Here is a 23,355-nt window from a genome sequence, read left to right as displayed (position 1 = left end):
TTAATGAACAGACTTGGAAACTTATTTTTCTTGCCTGAGTAATAACCCAAGTGGAACAGTATTTTTGTTGTTGAACCTCCAACCAACTCAAATTGTGGCCAGGATGGAAAATTACTATGACTAAAGCCCACTCTCTTGCGACCTTCTAGACAGCAATCCAAAGTGAGACCCTTTGAGCTCTCAATTATAAAGGGCAAATGCATACTGAAGCCCACTCTCTAATGACCCTATAAACCACAGTCCAAAGTAAGTCTCACTGAGCATTCTATTCCCAAAACATAGGAGAGCTAATGTGTATGTCTCAAACATAGATAATTGGATGGCTGTGAAGTCAAACAAGGACTGTTGGTAATAAACAAGGACTGTTGATCTTAACATGCCATGAGAAAGAACAAGATGTGGCTAAAGAAGGGAGGCAAGGTGAGATAGGGCAGCACTGGAAAAACATCCTTGTTGTAGTTCCTGCTGACAAGCACAAGACAGTACAGCATAAGCACAGGAATGAGTGGCAGGAAGTGGGCAAGGACTATAGGGTAGGAGTAAGACGACCAAAGACCCCTAAACCCCTCTGACCCATTTCCAGGAAGACCTGAAAAAACAGACTGTGCATGATAATTAATTTGCATAGAAAATGATAAATCCATCTTCAGGCTGGGGAAACCTACCCATAAAAAGGTACCCTTCAATTTCCATGCCAAGTGTGTAATTTACTAATAAAACTTTCTGATTATTTGCAAACCCTGACTTTTGACATTCCTTTTGACTATGAGCATTTAGGAATCTCAGGTGCCTCCTTCCCCTTAAAGGTGGGTCATCATACATTCCCTGTCGCCTTGTCCTCTTGGTCCTGTGGCACATGATCGAAGAGGTGACAGGAGTCAGACAGATGTGTGTACCTCCCCACCAGGGTATGGCTCCCCCATCACGTCCGTGCTGCGAGAGAACAGCGGAGACAGGCACTGGATGAAAGTGGCTTTATCTACTCTGGCAAAAAATAATAATTAAAAAAAACCAACAAAAACAAAAAACAAACAACCAAAATAAAGGTCTAAACATGTAAAAAGGGAGAAGGGATGGTGTTGGAGCCACCAGGCCCCATGCAGACCATCACATCTGCCTGGTTCCAGCCCACCCGTCCTGGTGACCTGGCACATGGTGCTGACCCACACCAGGGCCTCCTTGCACTGGCTGTTCCCTTTGTGCTTGTCCCTGTGCAAGGCAGCGTCCAGTTGACACAGCCTGCTCCTCACGCACACCCACCCACCCACCCACGAAGAGGAGAAAGCCTCAAGCAATGTAGGTGGGCTCAATGTGCCAATGATGTGCGCCTTGGCATTTAGTAGGAAACAGGGTATCTGTCCAAGTTCTGTGGCAGCAGCATGGGGAGGGAAGGGATATAAAGAGAAAAAAAATCAGGAAAAATCCAAAAACAACCCAAAGCACTGAAGTAGCAGTGGTGGGGGCAGGTTCAGGGGATGCCAAACTGCACAACCAGTTCTTCTTTGGCGTCGACACGGATCTGTGAGAGCGCACTAAAGGCATAGGCAGCTATCCGGGACACCTGCAGGCATGAAGACATGGCTGTGTCACTGGTGGCTACTGAAACTCCCAGTTATCCCAAAGAAATTGTTGCAGGAGGTTAGCCTCCAGCTCTAAGGAGTCCCTAAGCCTGTCCTGGGCTTTGCCCCCACCTCTAACAAGGCTTTAAACCTGACCTAGGCTTTGCCCTCAGCTCTAACAAGTTGTGTCAGGGCTCTGGGCAAGCAGGAGGGCATTACTGCTTCTCCAGGACAAGGATGTGTCTCTGGGGAGCATCGCAAGGGCTCAGGGCTCACCCCAGCCCTGCTCACCTGCTGCAGGTCTGCAAAGGGGACAGGGTCACTGGCGAGCACTTGGTGTGGTTGGTTAGTCAGAGATGGCAGCAGTGGGAGCTTCTTCCAGTGTGTCAGGTTGTTGCTGAGCATGGCCAGGCGTGTGCTGTGAGGGGAGAGCAGCAAACATCAGTGCCATGCCAAGACATGGGGACATCCAAAAGATGGGTGCTGCACCCCCAGGCACCTGGCACCCCCAGCGGGAGAAAGGGAGACCAGTGGTGCTGCACTCCCAGCATCCAGCCCTCTTCACTCCCTGCAGAAGGAGGATGAGGGAGCTTGCAGCTCTCCCACACAGGCACCTTTCAAGCAGAAGCAGTCACATCCAGCCCCTGACCATCTGCCCCAAGGGCTGGGTGACCACAGGAGCCCTTTGCCCTGCGCTCTGCTGCCTGCACTGTCAAGGGCATTCCCTGTCATGGGCACCCTGCTCTCTGAGATGAGGGAGCCCTTCTACATGCTGAGTTCACTCCCCCAGGCCAAAACCCCTGGGACCTGCCCAGGGACATACACAGCTGACTGCAGGCACCCCAGCAGAGAAGTGCAGGTCCCACCTGTACTGCCTGGCTCTGTCCATGTACTCATGCTGCTCCATGCCCTGGGAATCCGCTGCCGACACATCGATGATGTTGCTGCAGAGACACGAGACAGTGGCTCCCACTGGAGGTGCATTGCTCCCCATGAGTTCCCTCCCCATCTCAGAGTATCCTCTGACCAGGACAGACAAAGTCCAGCACCTGACAGCACCCCAAAACAAACATCTCAAGGCCAAACTCGTCCAATGAATGCTGCCAGCTGGCCACAAGTGTGCCAGGCTGGAGTGGCTGTTCACCAGGAAGGAATGCCAGGGACTGTTTGCCCACAGCTGCCCTGGGGCAGAGGGAGGCAGGCAGAGGCTGCAGGAAGCTGGGGGCTGGTCTGGGCTCTGGGGAGCTTGGCCTGCAGCTACCTGGAGAAAAAGGGAACCACTGGGAGGACAAAGTGCTTGGCAGATGTCCTGAGAGCCCTGCTACTGGGCCCTGGGCTCACAGAGGACCCAGGCACTTGCCCAGGGCCCTGTTGCAGCCCCATTGTGTGCACCCCACAGCAAAGCAGTACTCAGAGCTGCTGTGGCTCTGCATGCTGGACACACACCAGTGGCCACTAGCTCTCCAATGTCAGGCAGGGGAGCAGAAGGGCCTACGACCATCCCAAAGCCCTCACAGCCAGGTTGGACAGAGCCCTCTCCCCACATTGCCCCTGTGCATTTGAGGAAAAGCCTCCTCAGAAGGGGATACAATGCTGCTGCCCCTCCAGCCACCCTCTCCACATCCCCATGGACTCACTTTCTTATCGAAACCCTGCCCCTATTTCCAGCCCAGCAGCCGAGGGGTTACCTCACATCTGGGGTCTTCTCTCTGTGTCCCCATGGGGCTCAAAGCTGAGGGACAGGGCTGTCTGAGGGCAGAGGGACATGGAGGGCTCTGCCACAGCTCCTCCCTTCCCCTCAGCATATATGGCTGATCACCGGGGCCCATAGCCAGGCAGTCCCCAGCTGCGTGCCATATCCAGGGTCACCGCTGTCCCCAAGGCATGCTGCCTGGCCCATGGGCATGGCCTGAGGCTTACATGGCTGTTTTGGCGAGGATGGAGGACAGCATGGCTTGCTCATCGGTGCGTGCCGATGGGAGGTTGTGATAGCTCTGCTCTGCTCCATTCAGTACCTTGTTGGGTGGGCTGGCTGCCGGCTCCAGCAGCCGCTTTGTCTCTTCCTCCTGAGTGAAAGGCAGAGGAAAATTAGCCCTGGCTTCCCCACACCAGCAGCACTAACCCCACAGGACAAGGCACGTCTCACCCTTCCCTCACCAGCCAGGAGTGCTCCCTATGCATCCCAGTGTAATCCAGAACAGCCTCAGCTCTGCCAGGTACCTCTTTGCCCAATTCTTTTGCTTCTTCCCAGATGAAGCCCCTCCAGCCACAAAGGCAGCAAGTGGCTGAAATCAGGCAGCACATTTGGAGTGGCCACTCCTGCAGGAAGGAGTCTGCAGCCAGCATCAAACCCTGCAGCTAATGAGGACCTACCATGGCCCCACCCCTGACTGGGCACCACAGAGAGCCCACCCTGGCATAGCAGGGAGCTCACCCGAGACAGGGGAATCCCAGCTGTTAAAGCCCAGGGACTGTGTGGGGTGGGGGGTTCCCAGAGTCACAGGGCATGTTCCCCCACTCCAGGAGGTGCAGAGCTGCAGCCCAGCCCTTGATCCTCTGGCTTGGCTGAATGGTGCTGCAGGAGCTGTGAGAAGAGCCCAGTAGGGAGGTCATGGGCACAAACATCCATGAGAACAAGATCACAGAATCAGTAAAATTGGAAAAACCCTCTGAGCCCAACTGTTCTCCCAGCACTGCCAAGCCCACCACCAAACCATGTCCCCAAGTGCCAAGTCTACACCGTTTTTAAATCCCACCAGGGCTAGGGACTCCAAGACTGTTCTGGGCAGCCTGTATCACAGCTGTACAACACTTTTAGGGAAATTTTCCCGAATATCTAACCTAAACTTTCCATAGCTGGAACCAGAGGCCCTTTCCTCCTGTCCTGTTGCTTGTTCCCTGGGAGCAGAGGCAGACTCCCACCTGGCTCCACCCTCCTGTGAGGGAGTTGTGGAGAGTGCGAAGGTAATCCCTGAGCCTCTTTGCAGGCTGAGCCCCTTTGGCTCCCTCAGCCACTCCTTGTGCTCCAGCCCCTTCTCCAGCACCGTTCCCTTCCTCTGGACATGCTCAAGCCCTTCCACGTCTGTCTTGTCCTGAAAGGATGCTCAGCCTGTGATCCATGGTGAGCTGGGAATGCAACCAATTCTCCACACACGCAGTCAGTGGCATCTCCAGCCCCTCCCCGGCCAGAAGCTTCCTCTCCCCTTCTTCCTGCTGGGAAATGCTGCTGCGATACTCTAGTCCAGGCCCTTCTCCTTCCTTTCTCACGACACAAGTGGAAGCCGGCTGGGGTCCCCCTGGGACGGGCTGTCACAGCCTAGCTCTCACCGCACCCGGGGATTAAGTTTCGCGGGACAGGTGACAGCCCCAGTTTTGTCCCGGCTCCTGAGCTGCGTGGCAGTCATGCTGTCCCAAGAAGGAAAAGCTGGCGCTGCTCCCGCCGGTGCCGTTTGAGGCCTTGAACTTACACCTGCAGCGGGACAGCGGGAGGGTCTGGCACGATCCCCGAGTCCCCGCCTCCAGCCCCCACGCAGCACCAGGGGGACGCACAAGGCGGCGCGATACACGCGAGGAACGAGTGACACGAAGGCGGCGACAGGCGGGAGCAGCGCTCAGACTGCCCGGGAGCGGGGAAGGGCCAAGCCCCGCCGAGGACGCGCGCCGCCTGCCCCCCCGCAACCGGGAAGCCCCGGGAGAGCCGGGAGTGGGGCCGAGCGTCCCTCCCGGCGCCACCCCCGCCGCGGGCCTCGTGTCCCCCCGGCGCCAGGCCCACCTGGTCGGAGGCCTCGGCCTCGCTGCTGTAGCAGCAGCCCATGACGAGCGCGGCCCAGGCTCCGGCACGGCCCCGCCGCGCGGTCACGTGAGCGCCGAGTCACGCCGGTCACGTGAGCAGCGGGGGAACACACGGCCACGCCCGCCGCCGGGGGCGCGCGCGGTGGCGTCACGTCGGACGGAACGATGCTCGCACGTGGGCTACGTCACGCGGCCTTGCGGGCGTGGTCACGTGTCTGCTGCCAGGGCACCGCCCCCCCCCCGCGCTCCCGGCGTGTTCCGAGCGCGCTTCCGCGCTCAGACGGCATGTTCTCAGGGGTCCTAGTGTTCTCAGTGCCCCCATGTTCCCAGGTATTCCAGTGCTCAGAATATAAAGAGGGGGCAAGAAGGAGGAAGAGGAGGATGTCTGGAGTGATGGTGTTTGTTGTCCCAATAACTGTAACATGTGATGGGGCCCTGCTCTCCGGAATAGCTGAACACCTGCTCGCCCAGGCGAAGTGGGCAATTCCTTGTTTTGCTTTGCTTGTGTGTGTGGTCTTTGCTTTCCCTCAACCCACGAGACTTCCAGCTTTTACCGTTCCAATTCTCTCTCTTGTAATAAAAAGGTCTTTGTTCATCAAAACGAACATTGAAAGAAAATAAGAATTTAAACTGAATAGAGAATTTCAGACTGTGAGAAGAGAAAGAGGAGAAAAAAAAAAGGGGGGGGGTTGATAAACAACAAGTATTCTGCTTAAGAATTGTGCAAATGCAGCTAGCACAGAAGACTGTGTAACTAACTATATACAAGCTAACTTTTAGACCAAGGACAACCGGCAAAGAAGATAAGGAGCCTTCATCCCTATGATCACCAAGGGCAGAGAGAAAAAGGACCCCCTAGCAACCAATTGCACCGGCGCAGAGTGCATCGAGAGAAAATACGTCAACCGAAAAAGAGGGGGGACTATAAAAACAAAAAGGTCAAAGGGGGAAGGTGCGCCGTGGCAGAGTGGAAACTCCCCGGCCGCCCAGCGCTGTTTTTTGCTTAATACCGCTTGCTTAATAAATTCTTGTTAATTGATTTATCTATAATTAGCCTCCCCAATTGACTTTGTCCATAACAAATTTGGTGCCGTGACTCGGATAAGGGCAAACGGGCAGGAATTCCTAATCAGGGAGGCGCCCCGCTGCCTTTTCAGCGGCCCTGGTGCAGGCTTTTCCTTCTCGGGCCCTTACCGACGAACCTAAATTCGGTATTAAGCAAAAGGGATACCGGTAACCCCGTAATCTTTGTGCACGAAGCCCGGGCGAAGACGCAGGACAGCGTGAGTATAAAAGTGGGATCCGCTCGGTTGGGGTTGGGATCCCAGGACATAACGTACGAGACGTCCTTTTAGGACGAGGCAAGTGTGGACCTTTAAGTAGTGCGGTTTCCAGACCCCGAGAGGGGCTGGGCCACGAACAGGGGGCCGCGAGTGTGTGTGTGTGTGAAGGTGTCCTGGAAGATGGGACAGAGGAAAAGCAAGCCCTCTGATTCCATGGGGACGGGGACCCCAGTAAAGTTTCCTCAGATACCACCTGACAGTCCGTTAGGTTTAATAATAAAATCTTGGGATGAATACCCTTCAAGAAAAGGGAAGGATTGGGCAAAAATGATACATTATTGTATGGAAGTATGGGGAGGGAAACAAATCTGTGGTGATAATTTATTTTGGCCAGTGTTTGGAAGATTCGAGGATTGGATTTGCCAGTCATTAAACATTTATGTAAATTCTAAAGAACCTTTTGATATGGAAGAGCGCAAGTACGCTGCTCTCTGGATAGTGGGGGAAACAAGAGCAAAACTTTTTGCCTTAAGCACCCAGGGAGAAAAAAAAAAAAAAAGAAGAAAAATAAAAAGCCTGAGGAGGTTCCAACTGCACCCCCTCTACCATACATACCTCCCCCTCCTCCACCTCCACCAGCACCACCAGTAGTCTACCCCAATTTAGATCAAGGGGGGGATCTTGAAAACCAGGAAGTAGAAGTCCTGGAACCGGTCCCTGAGGAAAATCGTCGTGTTACTCGTAGCCTAACAAGGGGGAAAAGCGAGAGGGAAAGGCAAGCTCTATATCCATTAAGGGAAGTAGCTTTGGGAATGATCCCTAATCCTAATGCTGGTCAGCAGGGACAACCAGCCCAAATTCCGGGAATAGGTTATGTGGAGGTACCTCTTAATTCAGGAGATGTGAGGGAGCTCAAGAAAGAAATGGGACATCTATTGGAAGACCCCCTCGGAGTTGCAGAGCGGGTGGATCAGTTTCTGGGGCCCAATGTGTATACGTGGGATGAAATGCAGTCAATACTGGGGATTTTATTCACATCTGAGGAGCGAGGGATGATCAGGACGGCCGGTCTGAGGATTTGGGATAGAGACCATCAGGCAGGACCCCAAGCAGATACTAAATGGCCTTTACAGCGTCCTAATTGGGATAAGCAGGATCCCCTGCATAGGACACATATGGCAGACTTAAGAACAATTCTTATCCAGGGGATCAGAGAATCAGTCCCTAAGGGGCAGAATGTGAATAAAGCTTTTTGTGAGAGTCAAAAGAAAGATGAGGACCCCACGGAATGGTTAGGACGGCTCCGGAGATCTTTTCAGCTGTACTCCGGAGCAAACCCTGACACTCCGGAAGGACAGATGTTGTTAAAGACCCAGTTTGTGGCCAGAGCCTGGCCTGATATTAGGAGAAAATTGGAAAAGATTGAGGATTGGCATGGTAGAGGCCTGGATGAATTGTTGCGGGAAGCTCAGAAAGTGTATGTACGGAGAGAGGAGGAAGGACATAGGAAACAAGCAAGAGTGATGATGGCTGTGGTACGTGAAGGGCAGAGGGGAACGTTTAGTCAGTTCCAGGGAAGTAAGCTGAAGGGCCAGAAGGTAGAAGAAGGGAGAAGAGAAAAGGAGAGTGGACAAGGAAGCTGCTTTTATTGTGGTAAGAGAGGGCATTTTCGGCGGGAATGCAGAAAAAGGTTGGCAGATGAAAAGCAATTCAAGGAAGATTGAGGGGGTCAGGGGCTCTATTTGCTGGGGACCCAGGAAAAAACAGAGCCCCTGGTAAAACTAAAAATTGGTCCCCAGCAGCAAGAATATGAGTTTCTTGTGGACTCAGGAGCTGAGAGATCAACGGTTCAAACCCTTCCCTCAGGGTGTAAATTATCAAGAGAAACAATACAGGTAGTTGGGGCAAAAGGGGAAGCCTTTAAAGTGCCTGTAATCAAAGACGTGATTTTTGAAACCAGCTCCAAAATAGGTATAGGGTCACTGTTGTTAGTTCCAGAGGCTGACTATAACTTACTGGGACGAGATTTGATGATTGAATTAGGAATTGGAATCGACATAAATGACAAGAAGCTAAATATTAAATTATGTCCTCTTCGGGTAGAGGACGAACAGAAAATTAACCCTGAAGTGTGGTATACCCCAGAAAAAGCTGGCCGATTGGACATAAAACCTTTTGAGATAATATTAAGAAATCCTGAAGTCCCAGTTAGAGTTAAGCAGTACCCAATTCCAAATGAAGGAAGGAAAGGGGTCAAACCTGAAATTGAAAGATTAAAAGCACAAGGGTTATTAGAACCCTGCATGTCCCCTTTTAATACTCCTATCCTTCCTGTTAAAAAACCCGATGGGAAATACCGTTTGGTACATGACTTACGAGAAATTAACAAAAGGACTGTAGAAAGATTCCCTGTAGTAACTAACCCTCATACTTTATTAAGTCAGTTAGGCCCCGAAAATCAGTGGTATAGTGTTATAGATTTAAAGGATGCATTTTGGGCATGTCCCCTTAAAGAAAGTTGTAGGGACTATTTTGCCTTTGAATGGGAAGACCCAGACACCCACAGGAAACAACAACTCCGTTGGACGGTACTCCCACAAGGGTTTACAGAGTCCCCTAATTTATTTGGCCAGGCACTGGAGCAGCTGCTTACAGATTTTCAGTTGAGAGAAGGGGCTGTCCTGATTCAGTATGTAGATGACTTGTTAGTAGCTGGGAAAGAAGAGGAAATTGTCAGGGAAGAGAGTAAAAGATTACTCAATTTTCTAAGCCTGAAAGGACTCAAAGTGTCAAAATCCAAATTACAATTTGTGGAAAAAGAGGTGAAGTATCTCGGACATAGACTGAGTCAAGGAACGAAGAAACTAGACCCAGAAAGGGTTAAGGGAATCTTAGCTATGCCAGGGCCAAGGACAAAGCGGGAGGTTAGACAGCTGTTAGGACTGTTTGGGTACTGTAGACAATGGATAGAGGGATTTAGCGGGAAAGTAAAATTCCTATATGAGAAACTAACAAAAGAAGGCTTGCTTAAGTGGACTTGGGAAGATGAGGAAAAACTACAGGACCTCAAGGCAGAATTAGTAAATGCACCGGTTCTCAGTCTTCCTGATTTAAAAAGGCCCTTTTATAATATAAAACCAGGTGATAAGGTGTTAATAAAAAAACCTGGAAAGAAACCTCACTAATCCCAAACTGGGAAGGCCCCTATGTTGTTTTACTTACTACAGAAACTGCAGTCAGAACCGCCGAGAAGGGATGGACACATGCGAGCCGAATAAAGGGACCGATTACTGCTGCTGCTGCCGAAGACCCCTGGAGAATAACCAGCCAACCCGGAGATCTTAAGGTCACATTTAAACGGACTTAATGGACTCAGTAAAAATTGTACAAACCAGCTGGTATAGTGAGATATTGGATTATGGATATCCTGTAACTGATGATTTTAGAGTCTATTGTACAAATAAGGATTGTGATTGTTACCCTTTTGTATGCTATATTTGTAAAATCTGCCAGGAACGGTGGTGGGTCCATAGTTATAGAGGTACCCCTCCTAGGGGTATTTGTAAAGGGTGTTACCAATTAGAAAGAGAACTGACAAAGTCAGTCCTAAAGATTGGAGAAGAGAACGAGACCCTACCAAGGGAATCCCAAGAGTGGTGGGAGGTGTTTACTAAGGGGGCTAGGCCTGAAAATTGTTGTTACCACTCTAATGAACCAATTCCCCTAATTGTTCAAATTATAAAAGGGAATTGCCTGAAGACTTTACCTGGAATTCAGTGTAATTCACCGCAAGTGAAGGATAAGAATTGGGAATCATTCAAAAAGAGGCAGCAAAAAACAGAGTAAGGGTCCTCCTGAAGAATATCCTTGCTGCCGAGAAGATGGTACACCTCGCGGCTCGAAGCAACCGGGTCGGCGAGCGAGGCAGAGGGATAAGAAGCAGTGGAGGAAAAAGCCCTCAAACTGGGACAATTCAAAGGTATTTCAAGAACTGCCTCAAGGGTACTGATCTCCCAAGGGTAAAGGTGAGCCCGGCAATAACATGTCAAACCAAACAGCGGGAAGGGGGAAATAATGATAATCAAGTTCTGGGGCGGTTTGGACTCCACCCTTGCTGGCAAATTCTGTACATATTAGTTATATGTTGTACCTGGCCTGTACAAGGGGACTATGCACACCAGCCATTTAATTGGACTCTGACCAAAATAGACCAAGGGAAAGTTGTTAAGCAAAATGCCACCACTGTAGCTCCTACTTTTTTAGTTACTAATGAGGACTTGGTGAACTCTGTGTGGGGATGGAGTAAACCTGACTTCCACGCTATCTATTGGTGTCCTAGCTCCAATCCTGGGAGGGGATATTGTAATTACCCTGGGGAATATCTATGTGGATATTGGGGCTGTGAAACCATAGCAACTGCCTGGGCTGTCACCCATCCAGATAAATTTTTACAGGTCTCATGGTATCCTAAAGGATGCAAAGTTCCATGGTATGGCACTCAAGGAGAAATTCTGTATATGGGGAATTGTAGGTCCTTGAAAAATACAGGTGCTCAACCCCCTGGACCCAGGATGGCTGGTAGGAAAAACTTGGGGAGTAAGGTGTTGGGAACCGGGTAAGGATCGTGGAGGGTACATTCAAATAAAAAAGGAAATCCTACCACATGATCCTCTACCCATAGGCCCTAACTCTGTAATTGCTGAGGAGAAGTTAACCGAGACAGCTATAGGGACCAGTGACACCACAATGCCCGGAAACGGGACCCTCATACTCCCGACCCCGGATCCCCAGCAAAGTACCCTTTGGAAACTTATGCAGGCAGCGTACCAAGTCCTCAATGTAACACGACCTAACATTACTGAACAATGCTGGCTGTGCTTTGATATTAAACCTCCTTTCTATGAGGCAGTAGGGCTCAATGAGAAACCCAAGCGAGTTAATGGGAGCAATCCGCCACAATGTAACTGGAAAGACCCCCAAACCCAAGGGATAACGTTAGCAGCAGTAACTGGAAAGGGACGATGCATAGGGAGAGTCCCGTGGCAAAAGAAACATTTGTGTAAAACAGTCAGTAAAGCACAGCATAGGAGTAACCCGGCAGAATGGTTGATTCCAGCCAAAAATACTAAATGGATATGCTCCAGAGGGGGGCTTACACCCTGTATTGCTCTTGACCTATTCAACGAAGTCTCTGAGTTTTGCATACAAGTGGTAATAGTCCCTAAAATCATTTATCATCCTGAGGAATATGTGTTTAATGCTCAAGTCACTTCTGAACATCACTTATCAAAAAGGGAACCCTTCACAGCCTTGACAGTGGCTACCCTAATGATTGTAGGTGGAACAGGTGTTGGCACCGGGGTGGCATCATTAGTAAAACAGAATCAAGAATTTAATTCCTTGAGGATTGCTGTAGATGAAGACTTAGCCCGCATTGAACAGTCGATCTCAGCCCTTGAAAAGTCTGTAAGATCCCTGTCAGAGGTAGTATTATAAAATCGTAGAGGATTGGACTTAATATTCTTGCAACAGGGAGGATTATGTGCTGCCCTTAGGGAGGAATGCTGTGTGTATGCAGACCACACGGGAATTGTGAGAGATACAATGACTAAACTAAGGGAAGGCCTCGAACGGAGAAAGAGGGAGAGAGAGTCACAGCAAAGCTGGTATGAGACTTGGTTCAACAGCTCCCCTTGGCTTACCACGCTACTATCAACACTTGCAGGTCCTGTGATATTGTTGTTACTAGGTTTAACTTTCGGACCTTGCATTTTTAATAAAATCATAGACATTGTAAAAGGAAGACTAGAGGCAGCTCATCTAATGCTTATTAGGGAGAGGTACGAAGCATTGCCCAGGGACTCAGAAGTAGATGAAACCCTGGTCTTAAGCCACCAAGAGTTAAAGCGTTTTAATGAACAAATTGGTAAAGAGAAAGAGGAGGGATTGTAATAAAAAGGTCTTTGTTCATCAAAACGAACATTGAAAGAAAATAAGAATTTAAACTGAATAGAGAATTTCAGACTGTGAGAAGAGAAAGAGGAGAAAAAAAAAAGGGGGGGGTTTGATAAACAACAAGTATTCTGCTTAAGAATTGTGCAAATGCAGCTAGCACAGAAGACTGTGTAACTAACTATATACAAGCTAACTTTTAGACCAAGGACAACCGGCAAAGAAGATAAGGAGCCTTCATCCCTATGATCACCAAGGGCAGAGAGAAAAAGGACCCCCTAGCAACCAATTGCACCGGCGCAGAGTGCATCGAGAGAAAATACGTCAACCGAAAAAGAGGGGGGACTATAAAAACAAAAAGGTCAAAGGGGGAAGGTGCGCCGTGGCAGAGTGGAAACTCCCCGGCTGCCCAGCGCTGTTTTTTGCTTAATACCGCTTGCTTAATAAATTCTTGTTAATTGATTTATCTATAATTAGCCTCCCCAATTGACTTTGTCCATAACACTCTGATCTTTCTGATGGGGGAGTGGGCAAGCGGATGTGTTGGGCTTGATTGCTGGCTGGGGCTAAACCACGACTGTCCTTGTCTGTTACCCAGCATGAGGCACTAAGAGTTGAGGTAACAGTATAGCAGGTTGGAAACAAACTTGATCTCAGCATTTGCTGTGTTAGGTCCAGAGCCACTGGTCACTATGGTGCTTGGGCTGTTCATGTGGGTATGGTAAATAACCCTGGCTCTGTTCCTGTATTCCTCTGTGTGCTTCTCGGGGTGACCTTTTATGGAGCAGGGACAAGGATTGGCATTTCTTTGTTGCTGTACTATGGGATGTGAGTTTATGACATGATGATATCAAGGGCAATGAGGGTACTCTGGGATGTGTATTCAGTGCTGCTCTTTTGCCCTTACTTCAGCACTACCTTTGGAAGTCCATTAATAACTGTACCCAATCTGTGGGGGGAACAAGGGAAGGGTGATTTTCTCCCCTTTCCCCACCTTTTCCTCCTTCAGGCCTGTTACAACAGCTTTTGAAAATTTTCAATTCCCTTTGGATGGTAAGGAAAGCATGTTCTTGTTGCTATGTCTGCTATGTCTCAGTGCAGTCCACACTGTGTTTAGAGTCATGTTTGGAGGCAGAACAGAGATTTCCAAGAAGGCCATTCAGACACCTGTCCCGAGGTCGAATGGTCATGAGTGGCATGGAATGTGAGAGAAAATTGGCTGATTTTTTGAGAAATTCTCTGCTTCAGTGGTTTGGGATTTCACCCCTGAACAGGAAGTTCAGGAAGCTGAACAGCATCAGGACTCTGATAAAGTGACAGAATATTTGCAAGGAGAATGCTGTGTCAAGTCCAGAGATGAGCAACTTACTCTGCAGTGTGTTGGGCCCTGGCTACTCTTTATTGGACACTGGTGGTCAGTGGACAGCATGCTCAGGGGAGGAGGAGGAAACAGAGCAAAAGGCACTATGGCCACACCAACTGCAGCTGAACCAGGGGAACAGCCCGTGCTGGGGTCAGTCACCATGCATGCAAGAAGGAATCCAAGACAAAATCAGTTCAGTTAGTGAGGGATGGTGAAGCAGGGCCCTCAGAACAGGAGGAGGAGGCAGGGCCAGAGAAAATCACCTGGTCCATGTCCCCAGGTGAGCTGTAAGATGTGTGAAAAGGTTCCAGCTGCCAGTTAGGTGAGCCCCTGGTGACCTGGCTATTCCAGTGCTGGGATATCCTGGCCCACGATATGGAACGGGATGGTAGTGAAGCCAAGCAACTGGGATCCTTGTCCTGGGATGTGAACATTGACAAGGGCATCGGGAAGAGGACAAAAACTCTCAGACTCTGAAGGCAACTCCTGTCAAGTGTGAGAGAAAGGCATTCTCTCAAGGATGATCGAGTAGTGCATTGAGGCATGTGGAACACCATGGAGCAAGGTACCCAGTATCTTGGAGAGAATTAGTGGTGCTGGAGGTTGAGTCAACTATAGGGATTCAAATAACAAAGTCCCCTTTAGGGCCAGATGTCCAGTGTACACAGTCCTTGTGCCACAAGGACTGTATGCCACAAGGACTGTATGCACAAGTTTGTATGCCACAAGGACAAAGAGCACGCCGTTGTCATATGCCAACTCACTGTTGAGTAAATTGGCAGAGGGAGCTGTCTGGTATCATCTGTTGTCGGAAGGGTGGTCTTCTATGTGAATCTTTTCTTTTCTTGTACCACATGTCATTAATATTGTTGCTGTTACTGTTCATTTTCTTATAGCCATTAAATTGTTCTTATCTCAACCTGAGATCTTTACCTTTTGTGCCTCCTCTCCATCCTGCCGCTGTGGGAAGGGGAGAGGAAAGAAGGGAAGTGAGAGAATGGGCATGGTTTGGAGGGTCTCCGTGGGGGCACTGGAGTACCATTCCTAATCCACAATAGATCCCAGTGTCCCGAGCCTCCACACCCCCAGTGCTCCCAATGCTCCCATGGTACCTGGGCCCACAGTGTCTCCAGTGTCCACTGATTAGAGCTCTCAGTCCTCCCGGTGCCCAGTGCTTCTGGCTGCCCGTGCTGCTGTTGCCCAGTGTTTCGAGTACTCTCAGTGCACAGTGACAGGACTCCAGCTGCAGTATCAGGACCACAGCTCCTAGTACTACACACCAGTATTGGGATCCCAGCCATGCTACTGGTACCCCAGGCCCCCTTGTGCAGACCAGGACCACCTCCCAGCCCCAGCCTGGCCCTGTTGCCATTGCCAGCCCCACTGAGCTGGTAACCGGAGCTCCAGTAGCAGCTGCAGCTGTGGTGACACCATCAATAATTGAGTGGCAGCAGGGCTCCACACAGGACTGCCTGCCTCTGCCTGCCTGGAGTGTGGGGACAGGTAGGTGCCACCCCCATTGCCCTATCCTGTCACTGTGGCTGGGCACCCCCAACAGCTCAGGGTGTGGGGAGCAGGGTGTGGGGAGTAGGGTGTGAGGTGCAGAATACAGGGGATGGGAGCAGCAAAGCTGGACCAAGGGGGGTGCAAGGGGTTGTGCTGTGAAGGCCCTTCACAGCAGCACAATTTCCTAGGATGCCAGCCCTGCCAACCCCAATATCTGGACCCTGGCAGATGGGTCCCCAGAACTCCCCAGCCCTGGCACAGGGATCTCCACAGAATCCTGGGGTGCCCCAGCCCTGCAGGCCCAGCAGCACTGGAGCCGAGAGAGAGGTACTTCCAGGGGGTGCACAGCACAGCCAACTTGTAGCATGACTGGGAGCTGTGAGGCTGGCACCCTGGGAGGACACCCTACCACAGCATCCCCTGTGAGGAGATAGATTTGCCTCGTTACAGTTTAAGGGCTCACAATGCTTCAATGATCTCTGCATAGGGGAGATTTTCAAAGCCTGGGCCCAAGGTTATGCTACTGATAGTGGACACAAAGGGTGCAGAACTTCCCACTAGGCAGAACTCCTAAGATAAGTACAAAACTAACAAAGTCAACTCAGCAACTGTGCAAAAAAGCACAGCCTCGCTTGCTTGTGATGGTGTCTCCAGCGATTGCTCTGGCCTTCCTCCCCTTCATTGTCACCCTGCTGATCCGGTACCGGCACTACCTCATGCTGCTATACCGGGCAGTGCTGGTGGCCTGGCTGCGGGACCGGCTCACTGGCACCTCACGGGAGCAGCGTGCCTTCCAGTACCTGCTGGCCCATGCCATCCCTGGGGACCCCCACCACATCCTCCAGACCTTCGATCAGTGGTGCTACCACTGTGAGCACCTCAGCTGTGTGGGGCCTGACAAAGGTGAGTGCCACCCTTGCTTTTCCACACCACACAGGGCATGGCACTGCCAGCATGGCCACAGTACCACTGGCACCGCCATGGCACCATTGGCATGGCCATGACATCAGTGACATGGCTGTGATAGTGTTGGTGTGATCACAGCACCATTGGCATGGTGGTGGCATTGTTAATACAGCCATAGTATTGTTGGCATGATTATGGCACCAGTGACATGGCCATTGCACTGCCAGCACAGCCATGGCACTGTTGGTATGGCTATGGCATCACTGACCTGGCTGTGGCATTTTAGCATGGCTCTCCTCCATCCCACTGGGCACTGGGAACTGCTCGGCACCTTTGCCCTGCCCAGGGCTGGGGTGGCACAGATTGGTGGGTGCTGAGAGGCACATGCCATGTCAGGGCGGATCGTGGAGCGGGTGCTGTTGGAGCGGGCACCACTGCGGGTGCTGGAGCTGGGCACATACTGTGGCTATGGCACCGTGCTGCTGGCACAGGGGCTGCCCCCAGGTGCCCGCCTCTACACCATCGAGGGGGACCCCCGACACGCTGCTGTGGCCGAGAAGGTCATCCGCCTGGCCGGCTTCAGTGAGCAGACGGTGAGCACCCACATACTGGGATAAAGCCCAGCTCTGCACATGAAACCAGTGAGGAGATGGGTGGGGGTCCTTTGTTGCTGTGGCAGGGACTGCGGCACCTGCTGGGTAGTATATGTGGGAAGAGAAAGATCCTGTCCCATGTGGACCTCTCACCACCCTGTAAAGCAGGGTGGTGGGTGGGCACCCTGACACCCTGCCCCAGTGACTGAGGGTGATGCAGCACAGGTGGAGCTGATTGTGGGCCCCTCGGAGGAGGTGATACCCCGCCTGCGGGAGAAGCACGGCCTGATGAATGCCAACTTGGTCTTCATGGATCACTGGAAACGCTGCTACCTGCGGGATCTACGGCTGCTGGAAAGCCACCAGCTGCTAGCTGAGGGGGCCACCATCCTGGCTGATAATGTCCTCTTCCCTGGGGCACCTCACTTCCTGCAGTATGCCAAGACCTGCGGCAAATACCACTGCAAGGTGCACCGTGCTAGCCTGGAGTACTTCCGCGCCATTCCTGATGGTATTGCCGAGCTCCGCTACACCGGTACCCGCTGAGCGGGCGGCGAGCTCCTGCCTTGTGGTGGCCACAGTTACTGCAGGAGTGCCAGGTCCCCAACCCCCTGCCTTGGCTTCAACATGAACTCTGGAGAAAAGGCAGTAGTTGCTGTGGTCTGTGGTGGGGAGCAGTGGGTAATGAGGGGCTCATTCCCTGTAGTGCTCCTGCCTGCACTGCACAGGGAGATCTGCTAGGTGCACCAGTGAATGGTGGGGAGCAGCCCTGCACTTGCCTGGGTGATACCCCCTGCCTGCCCTGGTGGCCTCAGACACCAGATTTGGGGTTGTTTTCTTGAAAACTGAGTTTATTAGAAAAGATGTGTCAGTTCCAGTATGCCAGGTGGCAGTTTCTCCTCTGGCTCCCCTGGGGGGCTTCCCTCTGAACCTCCTGCCCCACACAGCACCCATGGAAGGAAGAGCTTCACTGAACTGTCCCCCAGAGCCATGGAGGGCAAAGGCTCTCCCCCAGCCTCTGTTTTGGTGTGGTTGTGGCAGAATCAGATCATCCACTGGTCCTGATCCTGCTCTGTCCCCTCCATGTCCACCTGGGAAAGAAAGAGGTTTAAGATCTTCCCCAGAGCAAGAACTTAACAGAGGGCATGAAGGAGAGAAGACAGACCCTGGAGCTCATGCTCAGGGTCCCACACACTTCACATCCTGTGCTTTGGGGTCTCACACTATTTACCTCATTGATCTCCCCATCATCAGGAGACTCATTATAATCATTCATCTCATCCATATCCTGCATGTCTTCATCATCTTCTGAGTCCTCTTCACTGTCTTCATCATCTTCATCATCCTCCTCCTCTTCCTCATCATAGTGCTGTGGACACAACAGCTCCAGCAACCCCATATGCCACTCAAGCCCTGTGGCAACCCCCCATTTCCCTGCCCACACACCCACCTCGGACGCTGGCTTTCCTATGGGCACCAAGTTGTTGTCCTTCTCAGCAATGCTCTGGAGCTGGGGAAGGGAGAGAGGTGGGTGAGCACCCCAACAGCTCCATGATACCCCAGCAAACAGGCCTTTCCAGCTCAGCTGCCGGCTTGTGTCGCTTACTGACCACACCTATTTCCAGCTGGAGTCCTGCTGCCTCCCTGGCATCTCCCAGCCAAGCAGGGAAGAGCAGCTCGACATCTGCCTGAACACCCTGGCACCAAGCAGGGTGGTCCCAATGACACTCTGGGGCTGAGAGGGTTCGAGGTATCCCCATGTGTGGCATCAGAAGCCCAAACACAAAGCTTATGTATTTCTTTATCAAAAAATAACCAAATCTGGGACATCTGATCAGCCAGACGAACATAACCACAGCAGATAATTAAAGCTCAATTAAAATACGTCAGCACCTCCCACCCAGAGAGACTTGGAACTTCTTCTACGTGCTGAGGTTTTAATTGATTTAAACTTTATTATTTAATTATAAAAACTTAATTACTGATTTTTTTTAAACTTTAATCGAATAGATGTTCTTCCCCCCATACTCAGGGGCACTGCAGCACAAAACCACGCTCACAGCGCAAACACTTGTAAATTACCAGGATCAGAAATCGCTCCCTGCCTCCCTAGGGAGATTAGTTAATTAATTAATTGGGAGCTAGTGCAGGAGCCTCGGTTCAGCAGCACCTTATTAATTAACCCCTACACAGTAAAACGGGGAGCTCCGGTAACAGCCCGCACCGAGCCAGCGTGACACACGGATGACGGACACGAGAGTAGCGGTGCCCGAGCCGGCAACACCGGCACAAGACGCTGAAACATGGGCACAGTCGGTGAACACGTGGGGGGAGCGACGCAGCGGAGGAGCCCCGTATCCCGGGACGCCCGCGAGCCGCCACCTCGGGCACTGGCGTGGGGCTGCAACGAGTACCGCGGCCGTACCCGCTGAAGGAGCGGGGCCCACTTCCCCAGCCCCGAAGCCGTTCCCGGCCTCCTGACACCCGGGCCCACGTCTCCCCCCTACCCCGGTGCCCACCCAGGCCTGGTGCTGCTGCTCCTGCTGCTGCAGCTCGGTCTCGTCAACGCACGGCCGGTCGAGGTTGAACCAGAGGGACTCGGTGAGGCGGGGCAGGAGGGAGGGGAACGTCGTAGACATGGCGGGAGCAGCGCCAGGACAACGCCAGCCCCCGAGCTGGAAGTGGAGTCCAACCCGGAACCAGTTACAGGGCACGGAGCATGCGCAGAGAGAGAGTGGTGATGCCTGGCAGGGCCAGGCCCACAAGAGGGAGAACGGGTGGGGCGTGGCCTAGGGCGCCGTCTGGGGGCGTGGCGCCGTCTGATTGACAGGCGTTCCCCCTCACCCACCCGTGCGTCCGAGTCTGGGGCCACTGTGACGGCCCGGGCATACGTGACCAGCCCCGGAGTTATTTGTGACCCCAATGAGAAGGATCTGTGACCCTCGTCAGGGGGTATTTGTGATCCCCACGGAATATCTGTGCCCCCCCTTGGGGTATTTGTGACTAATGGTGGGTATGTCACCCCCACAGGTACCAGTGACCCCAGTGAGGAGGTATCTGTGATCCCGATGGGGTATCTGCTCCTTTGGGGGCAACTGTCATCCATGGGTGGGGTTATCTTCCCCCCTCCTCAGGGCATCTGTGATCCCCGGGGCATGTCTGGCCCCCACATCATGTGTAACCTTGGAAGTATCTGCCCCTTGCAGAGTATCTTCTCTCCCTGCCCCCCCCAGGCATGTCTTACCTGGGAGCGTTTCTGTCCCTCCCGAGCCACAGGTGGCCGCTCTCCTGCAGGGTATCTGCTCCCCCCTCCATGGGGGCATCTATGATCCCCTGGAATACCTGTAATTCAATGAGGGGTACTTGCCTCTACCCTGTGGCCATCTGTGACACCACGGGGGGTACCTGTCCCTGCCAGCAACATCTCTTACTCATTGTGGTGTTCCCCCCCAGTCACTCATAGGGACCCTGTGGTATTGGGGGGCCAGGTCCTGCCCCTTGTGCTGGTTTCAGGGAATCAGGCCACCTCCCATGGAAGGGAAGGAAAAACAGCCTTAAGTGGATTTTGGCTCGTGCTGGCCCCAGCCTGGCGCCAGGAGGATGAATCCCAGCTGCATATGGGGCTGATGAGGGGCCAGGATGGGCATGAGTGTCAATCCAGGACACAGTGGGGTGCCAGGGCGGGATGCACTGTCTTCTCCGTGTCCTCAGTGCTGCCCAATCTGCTGCATTCCCACGTCCCGTGATCAGCGGCCACGGGTTGTGCTGCACCACGACCTTTGAGATGAGCTGCGCTCATTCCACAGCACCTGGAGCCCAGCTGCCCTCCAGGTAAGAGCCTCGATCCCCTGGCACCCCCAGGTAAGATCCCTGAACCCACTGTCAGTGGTTGTGGGCAGTGACTATGTGCTGCCACGCTTCCACATGCACAATGGGGGACTTTGTCCCTGCTGTCACTACGTCTCTCAGTGCTGCCGTCCTGACCTGCTGTTGCCCTGGCAGAGCGATGGCAGCAGTGTTGGCTCTGCTGGTGGCCTGGGTAGCTGCCACTGCAGCAGTGACGGTGACACAGGACTCACTGCTCAACGTCTGCATGGATGCCAAGCACCATAAAACAGAGCCTGGCCCTGAGGGGCAGCTCTATGGGCAGGTACGGTCCTCATCCACTGCACCAGCTCCCACTGGTGTCACTTGCTGTGGGGTCACCAGGATGGAGGCTGGAGGGCTCTGTGCCCCAACATGAATTCCATCACCCAGTGTCACCCACCCATGGACACTGGTGCTTTCCCTGGACCTGCAGCAGGTCCCAGCTGAGCCCTGGTGGGTCCTGATGGGTCCCAGCTGAGCCCCACCTGCCCCGGTGCAGTGTATCCTCTGGAAGGACAATGCCTGCTGCACTGCCAACACGAGTTTGGAAGCTCACCAGGACCAGTCCTACCTGTACAACTTCAACTGGGACCACTGTGGGGCTATGCCAGAGAAGTGCAAGCGTCACTTCATCCAGGACATGTGTCTCTATGAGTGTTCCCCTAACCTGGGGCCATGGATAGACCAGGTAGGTGAAGACCCCGCCCTCACTCACCCACCAGGATCTCTGGGGTGAACTGGGAAAAACTGGGGGCCCTGCAGGCAGACAGCAGCTGGCGGAAGGAGCGGATCCGGGATGTGCCACTGTGCCAGGAGGACTGTGAGCAGTGGTGGGAGGATTGCCAGGATGCTGTCACCTGCAAGGTCAACTGGCACAAGGGCTGGAACTGGACTACAGGTGAGTGGGGGTTGTAGGGCAGCCCCCATCATGCCTTGACTCTCCTGTGGGTCTCCAGTCACCCTCTATCTTGCTGCAGGGGAGGTTGTATCCACCGTCCCTGGTGGGTGTGAGTGGGTCCAGGGGTGTGAGGGTCCCCATGGGGTGGGGGTGGCAGCCAGCTGGGAGTCCCCTGTGCATGTGAGTGGGTGTGAGGGTCCCCATGGGGTGGGGGTGGCAGCCAGCTGGGAGTCCCCTGTGCATGTGAGTGGGTGTGAGGGTCCCCATGGGGTGGGGGTGGCAGCCAGGTGGGAGTCCCCTGTGCATGTGACTGGGTCAGGGGGTGTGAGGGTCCTCATGGCATGTGGGGTAGACCCTGTGCCACCTTGAGGTCAACTCTCTCTTCCCCAGCAATGCCAGTGAGACCCATCTGCACCCCATGCACAGGGGAACAACACCCATTTCCCAAAGCCCTTCACCCACTTCACCCCCTGCCCACCCCCAGGCACCAACCAGTGTCCCAAGGGTGCCATGTGCCAGAAGTTCAAGTTTGTGTTCCCCACGGCGGCTGCACTCTGTGAGCAGATCTGGTCTGGCTCCTACCGCTACACATCCCACCACCGTGGCAGTGGTCGCTGCATCCAGATGTGGTTCGATCCCACGCAGGGGAACCCCAATGCTGTTGTCGCCCAATATTACGCCCATGGCGATGCTCCCCCAAACTCCCCGCTCTCTATCCTGCTGTCCCTGCTGCCCCTCACCCTACTAGCCCTGCTCTGAGCAGGAGGGGCTGCAGGCAGGAGCAGGCAGTAGGTGGTCAGGGCGGTCACCAGGCTGCCTTGTGCCACCCCATAGGTTGTCCCCAAGCTGTGTCCCCCCCCAAGGCATGTGGCTCATGAATAAATGCTCCTGCCCTGCTTGGTCTTGGGGTGTTGTGGGATGGGTGGGGGGGGGCAATAGGATGGCTGAGGGACCTGGGGTTGTCTGCTTGTCTCATCCTGCTTCTGGTGGGGAGATGAAGCAGACATCACTTCTATTTATTTATACCGACCAACCTGGCTACCCAGCACTGCCTCCCCCAAAACCACTGTGCCGGGCAAAGCAGAAGGCACAGGGCTGCCTGCCACTGGGGCCCAGGAGGATGGGATTGCTGAATGTGTCCTGGCACCTGATATGGCTCCAGGGCCCCGGGCGTCACTGCCACCCTGGGGTGCACAGGACGAGACTGGGAAAATGGGGGAAAAGGGGAGGATATCCTGGGGACTCTGAGGTGGGAGCATGGTTGTCAAGGGAGTTCCGCCGGCCTGGAGCCCACCCCAGGTGCCCCTTTTCCCCCCACATGCTCCATGTTCCCAGCTGTGGGGTGGCACCATCCTGATCCCTGGCCCATGGAGAAGTCCCTGGTTTTGGTGGCGAAACCGGATCGTGCCCCCCACTTCTTCAGCCCCCGGCCCCAGCTCTGCCCCAGCACGGGCCCCCGTTCCCCACTGCCTGGCTCCCCGGTACCTTCACACTGCCGATGCCTTCATACCACTGTGTCCCTGCTCTTCCCTTCGGTATGCCCCTTAGTGCTCCCCTAGTGTCCCTATCTCTCCAAGTGCTTTCCCCCTCCCTGGTACTCCCCGCCCCGGTGCTTTCCATCCTCTCCGTGCTCCCC

The 23,355-nt window shown here is 53.2% G+C and overlaps 4 protein-coding genes and 1 long non-coding RNA gene across 14 annotated transcripts; 3 read left to right on the top strand and 2 right to left on the bottom strand.

Moving 5' to 3' along the window:
* Nucleotides 1–324: 324 nt before the first annotated feature.
* On the bottom strand, nucleotides 325–5,464 carry LAMTOR1 (late endosomal/lysosomal adaptor, MAPK and MTOR activator 1). Of its 6 annotated transcripts, XM_053972052.1 has the most exons (6): nucleotides 5,332–5,464; nucleotides 3,480–3,625; nucleotides 2,426–2,503; nucleotides 1,851–1,977; nucleotides 1,435–1,561; nucleotides 845–933 (listed from the first exon to the last, which is right to left on the bottom strand). In XM_053972052.1, the coding sequence occupies exons 1-5, from the start codon at nucleotides 5,371–5,373 to the stop codon at nucleotides 1,469–1,471; spliced, it is 486 nt and encodes a 161-aa protein (XP_053828027.1). In that variant the 5' UTR covers nucleotides 5,374–5,464; the 3' UTR covers nucleotides 845–933; nucleotides 1,435–1,468. The 6 variants fall into 6 exon arrangements, with proteins under 6 accessions (XP_053828022.1, XP_053828025.1, XP_053828024.1 ...); XM_053972047.1 differs by lacking the exon at nucleotides 1,435–1,561 and having other exon boundaries at nucleotides 325–933; XM_053972050.1 differs by lacking the exons at nucleotides 1,435–1,561; nucleotides 5,332–5,464 and adding an exon at nucleotides 5,027–5,214 and having other exon boundaries at nucleotides 325–933.
* Nucleotides 5,465–6,139: 675 nt separating this feature from the next.
* Nucleotides 6,140–10,028, top strand: LOC128804245 (uncharacterized). The gene is made up of 2 exons (XR_008435983.1): nucleotides 6,140–6,634; nucleotides 9,862–10,028. It is a non-coding gene; the product is annotated as an uncharacterized LOC128804245 (long non-coding RNA).
* A 5,190-nt stretch (nucleotides 10,029–15,218) lies between these two features.
* On the top strand, nucleotides 15,219–17,719 carry TOMT (transmembrane O-methyltransferase). Its single transcript, XM_053970715.1, has 3 exons — nucleotides 15,219–16,358; nucleotides 16,758–16,954; nucleotides 17,180–17,719. Exons 1-3 carry the CDS (start codon nucleotides 16,097–16,099, stop codon nucleotides 17,498–17,500), a joined length of 780 nt encoding a protein of 259 aa, XP_053826690.1. The 5' UTR covers nucleotides 15,219–16,096; the 3' UTR covers nucleotides 17,501–17,719.
* Nucleotides 17,720–17,784: 65 nt separating this feature from the next.
* ANAPC15 (anaphase promoting complex subunit 15) lies at nucleotides 17,785–19,620 on the bottom strand. Its single transcript, XM_053970714.1, has 4 exons — nucleotides 19,474–19,620; nucleotides 18,405–18,464; nucleotides 18,186–18,323; nucleotides 17,785–18,045 (listed from the first exon to the last, which is right to left on the bottom strand). Exons 1-4 carry the CDS (start codon nucleotides 19,591–19,593, stop codon nucleotides 17,998–18,000), a joined length of 366 nt encoding a protein of 121 aa, XP_053826689.1. The 5' UTR covers nucleotides 19,594–19,620; the 3' UTR covers nucleotides 17,785–17,997.
* LOC128803592 (folate receptor gamma-like) lies at nucleotides 19,614–22,615 on the top strand. Of its 5 annotated transcripts, none has more exons than XM_053970710.1 (6): nucleotides 19,614–19,906; nucleotides 19,985–20,785; nucleotides 20,924–21,104; nucleotides 21,321–21,509; nucleotides 21,584–21,719; nucleotides 22,204–22,615. In XM_053970710.1, exons 2-6 carry the CDS (start codon nucleotides 20,640–20,642, stop codon nucleotides 22,476–22,478), a joined length of 927 nt encoding a protein of 308 aa, XP_053826685.1. In that variant the 5' UTR covers nucleotides 19,614–19,906; nucleotides 19,985–20,639; the 3' UTR covers nucleotides 22,479–22,615. The 5 variants fall into 5 exon arrangements, with proteins under 5 accessions (XP_053826685.1, XP_053826688.1, XP_053826687.1 ...); XM_053970713.1 differs by having other exon boundaries at nucleotides 19,614–19,963; nucleotides 20,705–20,785; XM_053970712.1 differs by having other exon boundaries at nucleotides 19,614–19,963; nucleotides 20,666–20,785.
* Nucleotides 22,616–23,355: the final 740 nt, after the last annotated feature.

Source organism: Vidua macroura, chromosome 2, assembly GCF_024509145.1.
Source record: "Vidua macroura isolate BioBank_ID:100142 chromosome 2, ASM2450914v1, whole genome shotgun sequence".
NCBI classification, from domain to species: domain Eukaryota; kingdom Metazoa; phylum Chordata; class Aves; order Passeriformes; family Viduidae; genus Vidua; species Vidua macroura.
The sequence above is the reverse complement of the archived record's forward strand: the minus strand, read 5'-3'. Positions and strand labels throughout refer to the sequence as shown.

What these genes read in the sequence shown, in the direction of transcription:
- ANAPC15 (XM_053970714.1), bottom strand. Translation starts at nt 19,593, where the DNA reads ATGTCTACGACGTTCCCCTCCCTCCTGCCCCGCCTCACCGAGTCCCTC. An exon ending in AGCAGCAGCACCAGGCCTGG is followed by an intron (nt 18,465 to 19,473) that starts GTGGGCACCGGG and finishes TCCCTTCCCCAG; the next exon opens with CTCCAGAGCATTGCTGAGAA. An exon ending in ATGATGGGGAGATCAATGAG is followed by an intron (nt 18,046 to 18,185) that starts GTAAATAGTGTG and finishes TTTCTTTCCCAG; the next exon opens with GTGGACATGGAGGGGACAGA.
- LAMTOR1 (XM_053972047.1), bottom strand. Translation starts at nt 5,373, where the DNA reads ATGGGCTGCTGCTACAGCAGCGAGGCCGAGGCCTCCGACCAG. An exon ending in AGGCCGAGGCCTCCGACCAG is followed by an intron (nt 3,626 to 5,331) that starts GTGGGCCTGGCG and finishes CCTTTCACTCAG; the next exon opens with GAGGAAGAGACAAAGCGGCT. An exon ending in GACAGAGCCAGGCAGTACAG is followed by an intron (nt 1,978 to 2,425) that starts GTGGGACCTGCA and finishes CTCCCCTCACAG; the next exon opens with CACACGCCTGGCCATGCTCA.
- TOMT (XM_053970715.1), top strand. Translation starts at nt 16,097, where the DNA reads ATGGTGTCTCCAGCGATTGCTCTGGCCTTCCTCCCCTTCATTGTCACC. An exon ending in CTGTGTGGGGCCTGACAAAG is followed by an intron (nt 16,359 to 16,757) that starts GTGAGTGCCACC and finishes ATGCCATGTCAG; the next exon opens with GGCGGATCGTGGAGCGGGTG. An exon ending in CCGGCTTCAGTGAGCAGACG is followed by an intron (nt 16,955 to 17,179) that starts GTGAGCACCCAC and finishes GATGCAGCACAG; the next exon opens with GTGGAGCTGATTGTGGGCCC.
- LOC128803592 (XM_053970710.1), top strand. Translation starts at nt 20,640, where the DNA reads ATGCACTGTCTTCTCCGTGTCCTCAGTGCTGCCCAATCTGCTGCATTC. An exon ending in GGAGCCCAGCTGCCCTCCAG is followed by an intron (nt 20,786 to 20,923) that starts GTAAGAGCCTCG and finishes TACGTCTCTCAG; the next exon opens with TGCTGCCGTCCTGACCTGCT. An exon ending in GGGCTGGAACTGGACTACAG is followed by an intron (nt 21,720 to 22,203) that starts GTGAGTGGGGGT and finishes GCCCACCCCCAG; the next exon opens with GCACCAACCAGTGTCCCAAG.